Source organism: Xenopus tropicalis, chromosome 8 (assembly GCF_000004195.4).
Source record: "Xenopus tropicalis strain Nigerian chromosome 8, UCB_Xtro_10.0, whole genome shotgun sequence".
NCBI lineage: Eukaryota > Metazoa > Chordata > Amphibia > Anura > Pipidae > Xenopus > Xenopus tropicalis.
In genome coordinates, this window is record NC_030684.2 from 54,075,132 (window position 1) to 54,096,082 (window position 20,951).

The 20,951-nt window shown below is 37.0% G+C and overlaps 1 protein-coding gene across 2 annotated transcripts in view; it reads right to left on the bottom strand.

The window, feature by feature from the left end:
* The window catches only part of diaph2 (diaphanous related formin 2), a 760,530-nt gene that overhangs the window by 364,927 nt on the left and 374,652 nt on the right, over window positions 1–20,951 (bottom strand). For both annotated transcript variants that reach the window (XM_031890756.1, XM_031890755.1), the window contains one exon: window positions 5,064–5,165. In XM_031890756.1, coding sequence (XP_031746616.1) covers window positions 5,064–5,165 — 102 coding nt within the window. The remainder of the gene's footprint in view (window positions 1–5,063; window positions 5,166–20,951) is intronic.

Consider the following 20,951-nt stretch of genomic DNA (forward strand, 5'->3'; position numbering starts at 1 on the left):
ATATTCAACTCCTGGCTCATTTCCTTGAAATCCAATTGGAAATTTTTGTTCAGTCAATAGAAGTTCAAACTACACCTATATCTCTAAAATTGTTATTCTCCTTGCAGAGGATGGGATCCAGGCCAATTCCGAGCCCTCTAGTTATTCTTTAAGCTTTTACATATTAGTTTGAAAATGCACAGATGCATGGGTAGCCTTAATTCCTCTTTCAGTGAAAATGTGTTTTGAGTTGTATTAGATATATGCTCCACACAGTTAATAATTATGGATTCCCTTCTTACCTGCCACAGAACATAGATTGTCCAGTAGTAGCTGTCAAGGTCTTGACTGCCAGACATACAGTAGTAGAATGATTTCCAGGATCTATTGCAGTCTGTGGTAAAAACATGTTGCCTAGCAGTGTGTGGTGCTGGTATAAGTTGCCACCACCGGTTCTACAGTTCTAAAGGGGTTAAAGCATGATGGGATCTAAACTATAGAGATTGATTTTTTTAAAGCAACACTGCTCGATTAACCTCTCCAGGTACTCAAGGACCAGTGGCTGAAAAGATTTAAGCACATTCTACTAGGAGAATGTGCTTCATGGTTTCATTTGAGTGTTCCAGTTTGTCACCTAAGCAGCATTATATTCACTATTCTAAAGTTTGAGAGTAAAACTGACAAGCCTCTCTATAATAGGAAAACAGATGTCTAATGTGCTGATTCTCACTCTTGCATTTATAATGAAGTTTGGAACCCTTTTGAAGACCTAGTGTGGGCAACATAAAGAATCTGGTGACTGTGAGTTGAGAGAGAGCGATCCTCTTTTTTCTTCTTCCTTCACGCTGCTTGTGAAAAACCTAACTTTAACAAAAAGAAAAGTCGGCATTTTCTCCCAACTGCTTCGGAAGAAGGAAGACAGATGGAAGAGGATTGCTTGCTTGCAGCTAGTGGGGCTGGTGCAGTTTCCTTCTAACAGGAGGTAAGCGATCACTGCCCCCCAGTGCCTAAAATTGTGGCACCCCCCAGTGATTCTACCTTCCTTCTTTCTGTACATCTGACACTAAAATTGGGAGCTTGCTTACCGCTTCATGCAATTTATCTTTAGTTCTTTTTGTCAGGAATAGTATACTAGCTAACCAAGTGATGAGTTCCAAATTGCTTCATATTATTTAAGTGAATGCAAGGAAGTTCCAAGCACTAAAGGAAAAAAACAATCCCAGTTTAACAGTATTTCTTAGTTATAGCTTTTAGTTGTTTCCCCTTGTTCTCATACAACTCCCAATCTGAACAATTACTTACCAATAAAACAATCTATAAAAGTTGTTTCTTTTAAGAGGCTAAGTTTTTTTAAGGTATCTCAAGATAGGCTGGGGAATTTTACCAAGCCAAGTGAGCTCTCTCTGCTTATTTCATGTATTACAAACCACCTTTGTAGGCAAGTTTCCATTGCTTAATATCAAAGTCATCTATCACAACAATCTGGTTATATTGCCATCCAAAATGAAAGCTTAAAAACTTCTTTGTGCTTAGGGAGGGCTGCCTTATTGCCAACATTAACTCTTTCTGATGGTTTCTTTTTTCTGACAACCTGCAGAACAAGCAGAATACTGCTTATTCTGCAGGCATTGAATGTTATAATCCTAGTGGCAAGATGACTAGAATATCTATCTGCAGGATTAAAAATTACACACACACACACTTACTTATCAAAATTGTACATCAGCCAGGACCTCTATTATGCCTTGTCTAGCATGGTCTATTCACTTTGTTGTTATATCTACATCTGTTACAGCATTTATACTTATATAGAGGTATGTTACCAGTTATCCAGAAAGCTTTCAATTGTGCAATGTCATTCTAGAATCAGGGGAAAACCTAATGAATGGATAACTAAAATAGCTGATGTACATTTGACTTTTCTCATCAACATACTGTAGGGACCCATAGGGTTAAGCTCCCTATGGTGTTATCCCCTATCTTTTCCTTATCTGTGCTGTAATAGGGCAGAGCCCTCTACACTCAGATTACAGTTATTAGGCTACCCCCTATAGGTTTAGCCAGGTTGACCACTCCCCTTGGCAGACTATATAGTGTATTGCACAAGGAAGTGTCTTCCTCTTTGGCTGCTGTTGTCCTAAGGCTTCACGTCATCGAGCCTGAGGCAATTAGGCCCCAGTAAGGAGAACCTGCCATTTGTAAGTCGGGGACAGGGCCCCGTGAATGAGAACAAGCCAGCACAGTCAGTTATATGTAATAGCACCCTCTAGGAGTGGTGAGCATAGTCAGCTTATTTAGTAAGGGCAGCACTAGCCCCATCAAAGGAGACTGTAAGGGTTTAGTCTAACCCAGGCTTTGTATGCCTTGCTGTAGGGACCACAGTTAAGATGCAGGATTAAGGCAGTTCCTTACCCTGAACCATAGTTGGCTGGAGGGGATCCGTTCCAGTAAAGGGCATCCATTCCTGGTATACAGCTAATACTCTGCATATCCTTTCAAGTGGGCTATACTGTGCCTTAAGGGTCACATCTGCTGTTATCCTCTGTGACCATCCACTGCTGTGTCTGTGAGTATAATCCCTGCTGCACTACTATACTGTGCCTGTATCCAAATAAACTTGTACTATAGTTGATCAGCAAGAATCCTCTGGTGTCCATTATTCTCTATTTGCACTACACACCTCAGCTAGTTGTAGTTCAACTACACCCTCGCTCCATCTAATTCTCCCATATAGCGGAGGCTCACCCCTTTGCATTAAGTGTCGCAAATGTAACCCATGCTCTCTATTTACTACTAGCCTGGGTTTATTCCTAATTGGGTCAGAAAAGCGTTACAATACCTATCTATCTAATTTCTTTAACACATAGATACAGAATTTGTAAAATTTAATGTATTTTCAACTTTTTTCTGAATTTGGGAAAATGTCTTATTTATGAATAAAATCTAGTTTATTTATGAATAAAATTGAAAAAAACCACCTCCTGGTGATTTCTACAGAAGCTTGTTAACTTTTAAATGACATTTCATGACTACAATACATTTATTGTAAAATTTCTAATTATAAACCTTTATTCTGCTGTTTACAGTTTTTTTCATGCTTCCTTTCACTTTCTCTACTTATTTATTTTCAATGTAATACAGTTAATTTTATTTTTCTTACAGTATCTTACAGTCTTAGAATCTAGATTTCTTGTTACCATAGTAATTGAGCAACATACTTGACATGTGACACACTCTGCATTAAGGAAAATAAATGTAAATAAGATAGATATTGTAAATTAGTTGAGCTCTCTCTATGGAGCATATACAGTATTTGGGTAAATATTATTGTTCCAATGAAAGACTGCATAATTCAAGAAATACATGAATCAAGCAAAATGTCATTTTGGAACAATTTACTGAGATTGGTGATTATTGTTAAAAAACTAACTTTGCAATAATCAGTCTTAATTTGACTTCATTTGCATTACATATCTGTACAGGTATGGGACGCATTATCTGGAAACCCATTATCCAAAAAAGTTCTGAATTACAGAAAGTCCATCTCCCATAGACTTCATTATAAGCAAATAATTCCAATTTTTAAAAGTGATCCTTTTCTCTGTAATAATACAACAATACTTTGTACTTAATCCTTATTATAGGCAAAAAAAAAATCCTGTTGGGTTTATTTAATATTTAAATGATTTTTTAGTAGACTTAAGGCATGAAGATCCAAATTATGGAAAGATTCCTTATCCAGAAAACCCCAGTTCCCAAGCATTCTGGATAACAGGACCAACCTGTACCTCTAGCTAATTAAGCATTTATAAGAAAAGGAATATTTTCCAAAATCACTGCTGGCATTGGAATGTCTATATTAGGCTAGACAAGCTCCTAAAGTATATTCTTCTTACTTATCAAGACCCAAGCAGATACTGGAGCTTTGTACAACAGGTAAAATGAATTGCTGTCTTAGTCGTAGTGAAATATTTATATATAATATGGCAGTGGTGGCTGGGGGTGAGGGGTTCTCACAACTACAATATAAATTTCAACAAACTGTACCCTGATCTATTTCTTTGTCTTTAATTGGATTATCCACTGGCAGGCCTGAAGCAATAATCTTGTAAAATTCAAGCACTGTGCATGGAATAAAGATGCCTTTGGCAGTTACTTCAGTCACATGCACCCCTTGACATTCATATGTTGCATTAAAGGGAACAGTGTCCATTATAAAAATGTTTTTTATATAAAACAATATTTTATAACATCCAGCACAACTGTTTATGAATACAAATAAATACTTTGATAGCACAAGATATTCTGTCATTTCATGCACCCTCCAGGCAACCCCATTGTACTATTTTGGTAAACTGTATATATCACCCTATATCATCAAACATTTATGAAAAATTTACCTTGGGGGAGAACGCTGAATATAATGAATCATACAATTTAAACTTTTTTCTTTTATAAGGGCCTGATTTAAAGATGTAATGAGGTCAACATACTGTATCCCATAGTGAGCGAAGTGGTAGCTTTTTTAACCTTAGAACTATTCTTTGTGGTAGGAGCTGCAAAAATAGCAACTTTCAAAATGATTTGAGTGCACCTTTAATCAAAAAATATTGCCAGCCCCTTATTGTAGCGCTGGATGTATTTCTTATTTCATATTGAAAAATTTAAGAAAATGGGAAAGTTCCAAACATACATTTGTGTATGTATATTACAAATAACTTTCTGATTTATAAGATATATGTATTTTTTATCTACGGTTTCCTGTACGGTTTAATTTGTTGAAGCAAACACCAGTTTGGCATAATTTATGTTGCTGCTTGGTGCTCTATGTACGCAGCCTTCACAGTCTAAGCTGGATAAACAGTTTTTGTTTTCCTTTTCCAGAATGGTCCCCTTGGTTTTTCTGAATCACCCTAGTCTCTTATAAATAATATTACCAAAGGCACTGGGCCAATTTTCACACACGGCTGTGTAAGTAGTTACTATAATGGAAAAATCAATACGCAATTGAAATGTCTTTCTTTTTATAATGTCTGACAGATGACAAACCCCAGCTGAATTATTGGTCTGTTTTCGGAACATACCACAACTCCAAATTGCTCTGGCTCGCATAAGTCTTCATACTCGCTCTTCAGCTGCGACAAGGCGCTAAGTTCCTTTTGCTCCGGGAGATTCTTTATGAGATTCTGAAACACAACAATTGTAGGGTTAAAAATATCTGTTTGAAGTGAATGAACCCCTGAGCATAAGGAGAGAGAGGAAGAAATAATCAAGACTGAGTCAGATAGACAGAGAGACAGGGATAAAGTATAAAATAAATATCTAGATTCCTTGAGCTATAGCAATGTCCTAATTAATATCCAATGGTTATTAACAGATTTTTCTGCTCAGCATATCAGTATCTGGACAAATTCAAGATGATAATGATTGTATAAATGATCATTTTGACCTCATGCACGCCTCTGAATCTATATGACTTTGTCGGTTACTCCTGCAAAATTTGGAAAAATCAAATAAAGATGAGTTAGGGAAGCACTTTTTTTTTGGTTTCTACAGTGATAGCGTTTTTCATCTTTAGTGTGTGAACTTAGCAACGAAAAACAGATTGTGCCAAAAGCTGCAATGTTCAGTGTCATGGGGGAAGGGATAGAGCAGAAGGGCAGCTAAAGGATGTGTTATGGTCTAGTGTGAGTTATTTTATATTCTGCACATAAATATTTAAGAAAATTGCAAAGAGGTTTTCCCGATTGGGAGCAGTGTCTGCTTGCAGTATTACATTTCTGATTTCACAGATCAATGGCATTGTTGTGTTTTACAATAGTCTTACAATAAGAGCAAAGCTCCAAAACTGGGCTTTGTTTCTACCATTAACAAAAACAAAAAAACTGACCCATGGGAAACTGGCTGCAGAAGCAAACACTTGCTATAATTCGGTGTATAGGGGCAGTGCCCAGTATCTGATATATTTATTTCCCCTGGAAAGTGCTCAGGAGGGGAAATTGTGTCAATAGTGTGAAAATGCTTGAACATGAAGGTTCCTCATGGATAACACTTAGAAAGGGGTGGGGGGAAAATGGTCCCCACATATTTATTTCTGCTTGAACTGTTGAGAACTAAACAACATAAGGGTTCCTCATAGATAAAACTACTTTAGGAAGCGGTGAAAAATAATTTTCGCTGCACCTACCACAGCCATATCCAGTATGCCCAAATAGATGCAAGTATGTTTTGTTGCAAATTGGACACTGAATAATATATGTAAGTCTATCATTTCACTGGTGTTGTTTCTGGTATTAGCGACATTTGCGCCCTATTTTTTTAGTGCAAATGTGCTGTGCCCATTGATGCAGGGTGCTGAGGGAGCGCCAGGACTCCCCTGCATCAATAGGCATGGCAGCATACAATTTGGAATGATAGGCAGGAATGACTGAGCTGTGCCAAGTGCCAAAAGCAACAAATTCACATTCTACCCTTCATTTTAAATCTAAGGGGCACATTTACTAACCCACGAACGGGTCGAAATGAGTCCGATTGCGTTTTTTTCGTAAAGATCGGTATTTTGCGATTTTTTTCGTATTTTTTGCGATTTTTTCGGCGTCTTTACGAATTTTTCGTTACCAATACGATTTTTGCGTAAAAACGCAAGTTTTTCGTAGCCATTACGAAAGTTGTGTAAAATCTTGCGATTTTTCGTAGCGTTAAAACTTACGCGAAACTTCGCACCTTTTAAGTTTTAACGCTACGAAAAAGGTGCAACTTTTCGCGTAAGTTTTAACGCTACGGAAAAATCGCAAGATTTTACGCAACTTTCGTAAAGGCTACGAAAAACTCGCGTTTTTACGCAAAAATCGTATTGGTAACGAAAAATTCGTAAAGACGCCGAAAAAATCGCAAAACATACGAAAAAGTCGCAAAATGTTCGTTTTCAAGTCGGAACTTTTCCAATTCGGGTCGGATTCGTGGGTTAGTAAATCAGCCCCTAAGTCTGGAAAATTCTGAATTAATCTCAAATAGACTGAATTTTGAAATTGCAGGTCCCAGGATTTTTACATAATTTTGCCAGATTTTGAATTTTAGATTCATTTTTTCCATTCGAGTTTTGGGATTTTTGAAAACTCTGCAATTTTGGACAGAAAAATCAAGTAAAATGTGGAATTTAAATGTTGAATCTGCTGCTTAATGTTGTCGTTATGACGCATTAAACATGTGTATCATATTTGAAAACAGAGGTTGTCATTTGATATAAAGCTTTTTATTGTTCATATAATTCTGACATCTATTTATTTAAGACCTTTGGGAACTTACTTCTTTGCTGAACCCACATAAAAAAAATTCATATCCCTTGCCAATTTTTGCTTATATAGAACATCTTTGTGTTTTTTCAGAATGCCCTTCAAAATTAAACTTCAAGCGAACTAGAGCTTTATTCTCACTTTTTTCTGGGTCATAAGTATTGAAATGCATTACAAGCCTCAGTGGAACAGAGGTCCATTTTCGTACTGTGCCATAGAATTAAGGGATTCAAGTGGTGCTCACTGTAAGATATGTGATTGACAGCTTAAGCCTAAGTTTAGCTTACAAGCTTATTAAACATTCACATGTGCAGTCTGTACTGTATACATTGTTTTTTCATGGGGTTTTCATAAAACTACTACCTGTCGCACATTTCCAATAAAGCTGTTCAATTTTAATCTGGAGTGTTATTACCAGTGATAAATACACAAATTAGTGTCAGGTGACCACTAGAGAACCAAGTCCAATGAGACAAAGGTTTTGAGTCTGATTTATTGTCACATGTCTCATTTTCTCAAATAGAAGTTGTACATTATTCCATAGGAAATAATGGGATTTGTGGTGGGCTTACATTGGCAAAGTATATGCTCTACAGTAGCAATAGACCATTACAGGTGAAGTATAAGTATTAAAATAGGCAAAATATATTAAATCTGTAATATACTTTTGGACTAGGCCCTTACATGTAGTTATTAGTTGTTTTCCAAGGGTAAAGTTTTATCCCAGTGTGAAATTTGAGTTCACCACAGTAAAACTCCACTATTCTCTTTTCATTTCTATGTGATTTTATGTAGCAAATGGTGAACTCTAACGTTCACCCATTGATAAATTTCGCCTATAAAAACCCCACAGAAATCAATAGAGACTAGTGGAATTTTACTGTGGTGAGCAGTAATTTTCTACTTTGATAAATCTGCCCTCTATTGTGTACATTGTCAAGAAATACATTTGGTCTATGAAAAAGGTCTGAGCTAGTGATGAGCGAATCTGTCCCGTCTAACTTTGGGCAAAATTTGCTAACTGACAGAAAAATTAGAGAAACGGTGGAAAATTTTAAAAATGTGTTTGTTGCGCAACTTTTTTGATACAGCTGATTTTTCCAAAACAATTTGCCAATGGGAAATGCGGAAATTCGCTGCAAATCCATGCCTGGCGTATGTATGGGCATAAATACTAGTATGGGCTAAATATAATGTCTTGAGGCACCAAAACATAATGGGAAAGTTAATAAAGGTTGTTTTTGGCTGCAAATTTTTGCTGCCGTTTCGGTAAAAAATACGCCGATGGCAAAACGCTGAAATTTGCTGCCAATCCATGCCTGGTGAAATATTTCACTCAACACTAATAGAGAATGCATTTTCTATTCAAGTGAAAGTAGATGTCTAAAAGGAAGGGCTTTTGTATCTCCACAATTATTCAAGAAAGGACTGTGATAACCTCAAAAATGCTTGTGGATAACTGAAACCATATGTGATATATGCTATCATTTTGTTTGCATGCGTATGTGCAAATATCTACTGAAAAACTCAAATTATTTAGCAAAGTATTTTCAAACATTTCAGATATTGTATGTTTGTCCTAAGGCAATAAAGTAACAAATGTGCTTAGGTCCAAAGTATGATAAGGTGACTCTGCTTGTGCATCAATTACACCCAGGATGAAAAGCTCAAAGCCTTGCAATGAGAAGCAAAGACAAAGGAGTAGGAACTGTATCTGGAGGATTTGTGCATCGGGAAGAAAGAATTTGATAGTTTTAGATGTCAGAGATATTGTTATCTGTATAAAACCACTGCATTTGTTACATGTAGCATCTGACAGATTCATGCAACTAAGAATGCAGGCTTACACAGGCAGAACTTAAGAGTCCTATTGGTATTGAGCACTGTAACGGACATGCTGAGCTCAGGACATGAGGTTAGAAGAGAAAACATGTTTCTTCAGCAGAGTGCACAGCTAGAGCAGAGTTTCTATGGCAACCAGCAGTGCCATCTCTTAATTGGCTGCTAGACTGGAGGATGTGTTTGGTAACCTGAGTGGAGAACTGCACATGCTAAATTAGCCAAGAGCCAAGTCAATTCCTGGGTGGGGGCCAAGTCAAGTTACAGGAGGAGAAGAAGAAGAAGAAGATTAAGGGGATACTATGGCTTTACTATTAACCTGTGAACAACAGGAGTGACAAGTATTGAAAGATTTCAAAGAGGTTGTTCACTGATTACATTTTTTATGTTTTTTTTACTTTTATTATGTAGAGAATGCTTTTCTGAAACTATTTGCAAATGTTTTTTTATGTGCATTTTTTAATGATTTAGCTTTTTGTTCCACAGCTCTCTTGAGGACCTTAATAAAAATAAAAAGTTACAAAAATAATACATTTGTAACCTCACAGAGTAATACTTTTTTGGCTGCTGGGGTCTGTAACCTCCATTTGAAAGCTGCAAAGAATCAGAGGAGGAAGGCAATTAATGAAAAAAACTATTAAAAAAAAAATGAAGACCAATTAAAAAGTTGGAAAGAAAAGTTTCTAAGAAAAGGCCATTCAATAACATACTAAACGTTAATCTGAAGGTGAACCCCCCTTTAATTATTTGATGCAGGAGTTCTTCTCCAGCTGTCAGTGTTTATCCTGCTACTTTAGCTTCCCTCTTACACTGCAGAGTATAATGGCCTGAATGAGGAAACAAAGGTTTGGACAGGTGGAAGTGCTTGGTGCTGAAAATAAATGTGTTCAACCTTTCATAGAAGGGGATGTAGTCCCTATTTGATATCCCCAGAGATGAGGGCATTACCAAAAATGGGCAGATAATGGACCAAGGTTGGCAAATGTATTTCAGTTGAAGTATGCTGCACTGCAAAATGCAAAATTAAACCATACCAAGGGGCACATTTACTTACTCACGAACTGGCCGAATGCGTCCGATTGCGTTTTTTTCGTAATGATCGGTATTTGGCGATTTTTCGGAAAATTGTCGCGACTTTTTCGTTGCCATTCCGAATGTTGCCAATACGAAAGATTCGGATTCATTCAAGCTTCATATATGGTGACTTTTCTTGGGCCAGGTTGGAGCTGCAGGGTGCCATTGAGTCCTATGGGAGGCTTCCAAAATCATGCTAAGTCTGAAAGTTTCGCCCGCCGCTTACGAGCGCTCAATACGAAAAAATTGCGACAAGATACGAGCGCATCGTAATGGCTATGAAAAACTCGCGTTTTTTCGCGCAAATCGTATTGGTAACGAAAAAGTCGCGACAATTTCCGAAAAGTCGTAAAGGCGCCGAAAAAAAAATCGCAAAAAATACGAAAAAGTCGCAAAATGTTCGTTTTCCAATTGGAATTTTTCCAATTCGGGTTCGGATTCGTGGGTTAGTAAATGTGCCCCCAAGTAATGATCTCACAGTCTTTTAATTAATCTTAACGGCAGCACTTCTTTTTGGCATGTCCTGGAAGAAGGTCACCTGTGAATGACCGAAACATTGAATTTCTCATGATTTGAGCACTTACAATTAATGATGAGTGAATTTTTTTGCCAGACATAGATTCGCAGCAAATTTCTGCATTTCACCATTGGCAAATTGTTTTGCAAAACATCTGCTAAAATTTGCCACAAAAAAATTGTGTATTAAAAAAGTCGCACTTGCATCAAAATAGGCGCAGTTGCGCCCACGTCAAACTGGGTGGGGCTGCGGCAAATTAAGCACAATCACATCATAATAGGCGTGGTCACGTCAAAATAAGCGCGGCAACGTAAAAATGGACCTAAGTTTATGATTAAAACATTAGATATTTTTGTTTGAAATGATGATCTAAATCACTGTGACTATATATATATATATATTTAAATGTAATTAATTAATGGTTCTATGAACAGTTTAACATAGCTCCTATGGTGTTGCTACTTAACCTTATCACAGATGAATAAGTTCTAAAGAGAGTGCCTTATAATATCCTAAGAGTCAGCAATGCCTACATTAGGAAGCTGATACTGGAACATAAACCATTAAAAATTTGGCAATTATTTTATAACATTCCTAAAACTTTATTTTCTTTAAATGTTAATTGCGCTCTTGAAGGTTAGTTAAGTGAAAGAACTGATCCCGGGTGCCCTTTACTTCCTGCCAAATGATAACCTTTTCTTTATGCTCCCACACCTTAGAACTTAACATCTGCAGTGCTAGGAAGTTTGCAGATTATTCAAATGAATGCTTGTACATAAAACAGAAAGGAGAAACTGACCATCAGTGGCAGATACTGTTTCAAAAGCAATGCTCTATCAGTACTGAATGTGCACCTATGGAGCAGAAAAATCCCTGTAGAAAAGTTTGACAATGTAAACTAAATTGCTACAGTTTTTCCCTTTCCAAGTTTTGACCTCCAAATGTGCAAAACTCACCAGCCGTTCAGCAATATGGCACCCATCATGTGCTTTCAAGAACCAAAGCAAAGCATAAAATAATAAAAATATAACATACTCCACTTGCAACAGTGTGAAACAATATTCTAGTTGCGAGATTAAACAACAGGGGTAATGACACAAGGCAGTGTGCATTTTCAGGTGAAAATCCTCTGACAAACATCTGAAAGACAAACTCAAGCATGTGCAAAAGAAAATTCATTCAGAGCTATATTGTGGTGCAATAACTCCCCAAATTGATCCACTCATCAATACCTTCATAAAGTAAATTAAAGTGCAAATGTGCCAATATTATTGCTTCATTCCCTTAAAGGAGAAGGAAAGTCATTTTGGCATTTTACTGTGTCACCTAGAACACTATATTTATTCTACAGAAAGCATTACTATAGTAAAAAGCTCTAGAAGCTCCCTCCGTTAAGATAGCAGATAGCAGCTGCCATTTTAGCTTGGTCTTCATAGCTTCCTGCTTGTAGCTCTAGAGGCTGGTAGCTCAAATTACACATTCCAAAGGGAGGGGGATTATGAATTCTTAAGTGAGGGGGGAGCAGGAGAAGGAAGAAAGGAGAGAGCTGCACAGACTCTGGCAAAGTCTGATACCAAAGAACATGTTTACAAAAAAGGAGGAGAGTCTGAAGTCATCAGAAAGAACATGTTTACAAAAAAGGAGACAAGAAATCCAGTGTTTCTTTTCATAGAGGCAGCATTACTGTGAGTGCTTATGGCTGTATTTACATAGATATTTCTGAGTTAGCTTTAGCTTACTAAGTTTTTACCTTTCCTTCTCCTTTAAAAGGGAAGGTGTGGGTGATCTAAATATCACACTCTGCCTGAATCAACTACTCCCCAGATGCATATACTGTATAACCAGGCCAAGTGCACTAAAATAGTGTAATAACATTTTAATACAAAATAAATAGAAACCCAAATGGGATACTCACAAACAGAGATTCATACAAGCATTGAATAAAAAGTCTTTAAAATCCTGGAAACTTTACACGTTTACACGTTTCTGGTACACCACATTACCTCAGGAGTTTTAAAATAACCTATAAGCATTTTTAAAGCCATGTGTTATAGGTTATTTTATACCTCTTGAGGAACCGTGGCATACCACATGAACGGGAGGCAAAATGTCCAACCCACGTTCCATTTTCCAATTTCACTCTATCATAACCATATTTGCACTTACTTTGCTATTCGGATCTAAGTGGGAATAATACAACAGGCGCCAACTTTACTCCGAGTTTAGTAACCAATAACAATCAGCTGCTTGCTTTTGTCCAGTTGCTAGACCTGGGGAAAACTTTACCCTTGTTATTAAAGCCTTATATTATATGGTATGTCACTTTTTTCCCCATTCTCTACACCTTGCAAATCCAGACAATGGCTTAAACACCAATTTTACCACATTTATATAAAAACAGCTACATTTTGCTTTTTGATTTAAAATATAAAAATAAGAAAAACATTTGACAGTCTGCATGAAGCTTTCAGCCAGTAGCTTTTAATGGTTTTTAACTGTCAAAAAACATATGCTTCATAATTCATTTGGCATTTGGAAAACAAAGAGGACGCTGACAGAGTTAATTCAGTTTAATAAGAGCTCTTCAAGATATGCTATTTTGTGTGCACCTTTTTACTTAAAGTACCCCTCAATGCGTCACATCCAAAGCTTCCAGCTGAAAGCTCGGGAAAATGCAAAAGCAAAATTTATTTTTAAAAGAAAAGGATTGTTTCTGTCTACTAAATTACTACAGAGGGATGCATCTAAAGCAATAGCACAGCAGATCATATGAGCAGTCCTCATGTGAAACTCTTGCGCAGGTGTTTTAGCACCTACATTGTCACATGCTTACCCGAATCTCCTTCAAACAAGATTTTTCCCATAGCTGACCTGCTCCCTGTTAAAAGCCTCTAAAAACTGGAGGTAACATCAGTAGTGGGGCAGAATGAACACAGAGGTACCAAAAGTGTTGTCAATAGCAAGGTAGAATGTTGGGGGGGCCCATTTCTGGATACAAAAATCCATAGATAACATGAGTTATTTCTATGAAGTATAATCTCCAATTAAATAACAGTTTGTGAAATATATTTTCAGTCTTATGATGCTGCAGTACTTTGCTCAACTAGCAGCAGTAAGCTCTAAAAACCTTAAGTGGCTCACCAGGAAAAATTACTACACAGACCAGGGTTCATGTCCTGACAATAGGTTCTGTATTATTCTATATGGCCTTTTTTCTTTGTTATTGACAGAATTTCAGTCTGACTTTTGACAATTAGATCAGCAAAACTGTTATGTAAGCTATTGGAGCTGCTTTGTTATACAGTTCTACTGTGTTACTCTGTGTTTCTTTACCCTTGGATTTCATTGGACACACGTATGTATGTGTTTAAAACAACAAGGAATTGTTTTATTCAATTCTGTAAGTCTGAACATTTCTTTTCTTTCTGTTTCTCCACAATGAAATCAGGACTAGTGATGAGTGAAGCTGTTACATTTCGCTTTGGTGAAAACTTTGCAAAACTTTTGAAAAATCATGATACGGCTAAAAAGTTTTTTTTTTAAATGTGCTATATTTTTTGACACCACTGCAACTTTTTTGACGCGACATCCACTTTGTTGACATGCTCATGACTTTTTTTGACGTGAATTTTGCTCCCGTCTCGAAAAAAAAAATGCCAATGGAGAAATGCGGAAATATGCCGCGAATCCATGACTGCCAAAAAAATTTGCTCATCACTGATCAGGACCTTTACAGAGTTTAACCATGGTCTGGCAAGTATTTTCATGCAAATTTAAAGGCTGTAAAGTGCTGTGCTTTCAAAATGGTGCGGATTGGTGGTTAGTCATGCCGCCTATGTTGCATTGTTTATATCACATACAGTGAACCAATAAAATGAATGCTGTAAATTAATACATGTCAGATTGGTTTGTACAGTAAATATATTCTCCACACCCACATACAAAGAAAAGGAAAGAAACCTTATATTCACATACATCGTTCATGTAAGACAGCTACATTATAAGCACACTTAGGGGCACATTTACTAATCCACGAACGTCCGAAAAGCGTCCGAATGCGTTTTTTTCGTAATGATCGGTATTTTGCGACTTTTTCAAGCACTCAATATGAAAAAGTCGCGACAATTCGTGAAAGTCATATTGGCTATGCAAAAGTCGCGACAATTCACGAAAGTCATAATGGCTATGAAAAAGTCGCGACAATTCACGAAAGTCATATTGGCTATGCAAAAGTCGCGACAATTCATGAAAGTCGTAACGGCTACGAAAAAGTCGCAACCGTGACGTAAAAAAAATCGCAAAAAATACGAAAAAGTTTCAAAATGTTCGTTTCCAATCCGATTTTTTCCCATTCGGGATTCGGATTTGTGGATTTGTAAGCCCCTTATTGTCCTGCATCCTTGAAGATGACATTAATATCTGGTGGACAATATCTCAACATATGATCTAATATTTCTACATTTTGCAGAACAAGACCTTATATGGAACATTATTAAGGAGTAATTCTTTGTGCCTTAATACTTTGAATGCAAAGAAAATCATGGTTTTCTACAACATGTACTGCAGGTCCCTATATATCAATGGCACTTCTTTGGATTGAGTATCCATTGTCTGCTTCTATCAACACAATAGACAAAGAAATAATGAGCCTTGCAATCTCCAAGCGAAAAACGAATACGTACGAACACAAGTACATAACAATTCACAGTAAAAAATATTGCAGTTAAAACAAAGTGAAAAAAAAAAACAGGTCTCAATCCATTTTGGAAAAAAAGTAAGGTACATTTCTAATTCCATCTGAAAACACTACAAACCTCCAGTTCTATAGAACTGTCTAGTGAATCAACAGAAAGGACTGAATGTTCTTAAAATCAGACACTTAACTACTACTTATTAAAAGCCACTTCAATCACTGTGGAGTGGAATGAAATGAATCCTGGATTTAAAAAGTGCTTTTAAAAAACACGACATAAATTTCAGAGTGGAGGAAGAATATCATTTTTATTAAATTTCCACTACAAGTTCACAAGGATCAACTACATTTCCCAGCAGAGGGACGGTCAATTAGAAGCGGGTTACTAATAACAGCTCAATATCAACATCACTCATGAAATATGCATATAATGCCAGTCTATGGGCCTGTACTAAATATTCTGAATGCCACTATAATAGTTATTGATATTATGTAGATGGTAGTTGATGACATTCTGTAGATGGTTTCCCATCAATGTCAGTGCAGTGCAACAAGTAGCACCGTGCTGCATTCATGGTTCATAAATCTACACCGGCACATTTTAAGGGAGTAATTGTATATGCAGGACTATTTATAAAGCTTCCCATTGGTGGCAATCAGAAGTGATTAGCAGCAATATCACTAAAGGGCATGCCCAGGGGCCAGCACAGGTTCTCTTACTGAGGCTTAAAATGTTCGAACTTGGATCCCATGGGCCACTCAGATGGTACCACTTACATGGCAGGCGTGAGCTGTGCCCACTTGCAAGCCAATTACAGAATTAGGTAGAAGATTTTGTACTTGACAGTTGCTGGCATTCGTAGGGGCAAGCAAGATGCATCATGGGCAAAATGCATGGTACTTTTGCACTATTTTTTAAGCATTTAAATTTGTCAAGTTAAAAAATGTAGATAGATTCTTTTGCATTACTACAACATACAATACACATTTCCACAAGGGAGACTTTCATTCAGCTAGATCTGTGAGCTTGAACTTCTGTGTCAAACTGATAAGATGTCATGGATAAAGAGATTTTGTGTGTGTTTTGTACCCAGTCCCAAGATGCTGCTACAAAAGGAACAAACTGTGCAGATCGAGAAGTGCTGTCTAATTGTGTGTTGGTTATCAGCAGAGAGGCAGCGTCTGTATCTGATGTTCCAGACATCTGTGCTGATACCTTTCAGTGATTTACAGTGCCCTTGCCTGACCTTGTGCACTACTGTAATTTAATTTGTCTTAAAATGTATTTACACTGGCTAGGGGTAACAGCTTACATCTGCACCTACCAAAGGTCTTGTGGTACATTACATTTTGTGCACAGTACCTAATAAAATGCACCATTGGAAAGGCCAGGGAAGCATTTCAGGCACAGTTAAAAAAAGAAAAAAACAAAACAAAAAAATAAAAACCCCGCCATGTCAACAATGTGAGTCAACTCTTTTCACACCCCAGTGCTCTGTCTGTTTCATACTTTTGTTGTTTATTTCATTTCTGAACACTTTTTTTCTGATCTCCTACAGTAAATGTAAAAAAAAACATTGGCTCGATTCCTCATACTTTCTAAATACAGAACGCCATGATCGCTGGCATCAACAGCAAAATAGTCCAAGAACTAATAAAAAGTAATTAAAAAGTTGTTTTTTAATTGCTGCTGAAATTATAGCAGGATCAAGCATTTTCTTTGTACAGGATTGGAAATAGAGATGCCGTTTTTCTTACATGGACTGCTTGGGACCTGGGGTTTTCTAGATAAGGGGTTTTTCCATAACTTGGATCACTATACCTTAAGTCTACAAAAAATGTTTAAACATTAAATAAACCCAGTAATAATTGTGCCACCAACAGGGTTAGATTTGGCAGCGGAACACCAGGAAAAAGTCCAATGGGCCCCAGCCGCTGGCCCAGGTCTGCTCTCTGCCTGAAACTTGTGCTCTCTACCCAGCCACAAATAAAAAAAAACAAGGCATGTGTGCGTGTGGGGGGTTCTCGGAGAGGGGGGGTCCTTAAGAATGGCAACATGATGCGGCGTGTGCCGGAAGTGTAAGGAATAGGGTGGGGACGGCAGCGGGAGGAGGACTTCAGACTAGATTGGCACCCCATTTGGCCTTGGACAGTCCCAAACCAATATGGATTCATGCAGCTTAGTTAGGGTCAAGTACAAGGAACTGTTTTATTATTAAAGGGAAAAAGGAGAAAAAATTATAACTATTTGCTTAAAATGAACTCTGTGGCCTTCTGTTATTCTGAGTATTCTGGGTATCAGGTTTTTAGATACGAGATACTATTGCTGAGCCTGTACTACAATAAAACACCTATATAGTTAATACAGTGACCTAACTGTCAGTGCCACACAATATACATTTCCAGGTTACTCATGATCAGCAGTGTGCCATGCATTTACTGGCAATGTGCAGCATGGCACGAGCTGTGTTTTTGTGGTAGTTCTATGTTTAGCTATTGCCCTTTCTTTGCCATCTGAAATAAAAAAAAGAAGCAAAAAAAAAATATTTATGTAAATTTTCAGCTAAATTCATCTCATCAAAGCATTGTTTTTTTTTCGCAGACACAACAATGCCATTAGCAAGAGAAGCAATTCTATCTAAATATGCTTATTAGCAGGATTCTCAGGGGTATTTTTATGTTAAAAGCCAGAGAGATAGCTCAGCTGTTTTGACATTTTCCCACAAACATGTACATCCACTGCAAGGTTAACACAGCCTTTTAACCTCCAGATACAATATCTACTGATAATGACAAGCCTTGCTGGAACTTGTCCAGGGGGTTGTTTTAAACTTCTAACAAGCAGTTCAATGTCATAAAAACTTTGCCCTTAATTTAAAGATCTATCTGAGCGTTGATATTAAAAACCACAAAAGGCACCAATGTGAATCTGGAAACAAAATTTTCCTTTTTGTTAAGCAGTAAATGAGAATTGTTCTATGCTTGTTGTTCACAAATATTCACAACTTTAGAATGGTTGTACATCCTTAGGGCAATGGGAGACAGGATGTGTTCATGGGGGGGTGGGGTATAACCCTCCCCCACTAAAAGTGATTTGATAACTTCCTGGTTTATGACATTTTCTTTTCCCTGTGCTGTCGTTGTAATATAATTGCCTAATGAATAGTTCTAAACATAACCACCCAATCTATAAGTGTTCACTGGACCATTAGATTCCAGTACTTATGAACTGCCACCAAAATCCCTACCAGAAAACTTCAGATAATTTCTAATTTAAAATTGTGGTTTCTAGAAACAATGGCTCGCATCAAATTGCAGATTAAGTAAATTTAACTTGTACTACAGTAAGGGAATTTTAATATACTAGTATTTTTGCCCCTTAAATGTATTTATCCAATAAAATGAGGTAACTCACACTTTACGCACAATTTATATCCCTTTTATTTTCTTATTCCTGGCATTACCTGCCATGACCACTCATTTATGTCCCTAAGCCAAAGCAGCATCCATGTTAATATTAGTTTGCCTGTGAAGATACTGACCTTCCATATCGCAAACAATTTTACCAGCCAAAAGCAAAATATAGCCACTTGGGAGGTGCTAAGTGCCGATTGCTAAATCCTAAGCAGTGATGATGAGATAAAGCTGCATGAGTGCCTGGGCACATATTTTCACACCCCTTAATTGCACACAAATGTAAAAGCAGTACAGTTCTGAATGTGTAGGTGCAATGAGCAATGGGATGCTTGTAAGTTTATTCCATGTATAGGGTTCCCTTGTGCCTCTGCACACTGTGCCTTGTGTCTCATTCACTATAGGTACAAGGGGAATTTTGGTGGTAGAAACACAAATATTTAGGGGCAACCACTTACATTGTAGTTTATAACCACATGCATTTTTACACAGCTTCTTAAGCTGCACAAAATGTTTTTTCCATTCACTTGAATGGCAAATGACAGGGCTAAAGTGCTATAAAACGATGGCCCTACAACATCTGGAATAAAGCCACACTTATTTAATTCCATGGTTGTTGTAACATGTATGCTATGTAAGCAGATGGAAAACTACACCAGTTTTGCATCAGTTGATAGATATATACAAAGACTTTACAGTTTCTTTCATACAGCACTTGTTCCTGTGTAAAGATTTCTGTAAAATTAGATTTACTATAGTATTAAGACAACCTTATTGGCAAAGTTCTGTTGGCTGATCTTACTGATAACTGGGGATATATTTATTCCATAGCAGTGTTGCTCTACCCCTACTCCCCTGGCATTCTCAGTATTATCAAGAATTAAAGCTTCATGGGATCTGTAGTTCAGCAACCATAGAGATGAATTCTTTAAGCAGCTCGGGACAGCTAAAAAATGTTCCCTATTGCTCCAGGCCAGCAGCCCAATTGGGGCAAAAGTACCCCTCATGAGAATCTAGACTGCTTTGTTTACACTAGATTTTGTCATCTTTTCCTGTTTATGTCTAGCTCTAAACATCTAAACAGCTTTATATACCCTATGTAATACAAGGGTAATATTGGGAAAAAAAAATTGTTCTCTTAAAATATTGCATATGTAATTACTCTCGGGATTCAGTTTTAAGAATACATTCCAGGAGAGCTAATTGATTTGATATCATAAATACTGTACAAGAAAAAAGTAAATGAAGGCCTTAGGGATATCTGCCATCATCTTTAGCATCTTTTCTGTTGATGACAGTATTTTGCAGTCTATTCAACATATGAAGAATATGTGCAGTTTTCTTCAGTCATTTAAAGTGTAGCTAACACAATTTTTCTTTTTTTATACAATGTTTGAGTGCAATGTTGTTGTAAGAAAAATGCCCACCCTATAGTTCAGACACTAGAATAAATTGCCTCCCAATGGCATTGGCAACATACGTTCTTATTCAGAAGAGCAGCCAGTATGAAAGTGTAAAACATGCTCAGCAAGGGGTTCCTTGCACTCATGAACATCATACAACACTGTTCTTGATGTCACAGCCTGGGCAACTGGAGCAGCTAGTGAGAAAGAAAATTGAATTTGCTTCAGTGAGTAGAGCTGCTGTACTGGGAGTTCCACAGCTCTGTGATCAGTACTGCAGGTGGTGATTGAAGGTTTTCATTATCACTGCCCTCCACATTTTTATATGTTATCAGTGGCTTAAGGTGTGTCTATTTTAAAAAAAAATATATAGATCTATTACAGGTATGGGGCCTGTTATCCAGAATCTCAGGATCAGGGATCTTTCTGTAATTTGGATTTTCATACCTTAAGTTGACTTAAAAATCATTTAAACATTAATTAAACCTCATAAGATTGTTTTGCCACCAATAAGAATTCATTATAAGAAAATAAGAAATATTATTACAGAGAAAAGGGAAATCATTTTTTAAACATGTGAATTATTTGATTAAAATTGAGTCTATGGGAGATGGCCTTTCCATAATTAGGAACTAGGATAATGGGTTTCTGGGTTTACCAACTGTCAAATTCTCTTCTCATTTGTTAGAAACCAAGTGGAACTTTTTGCATCCACCACAGACCATTCCAAAATCTAAGGT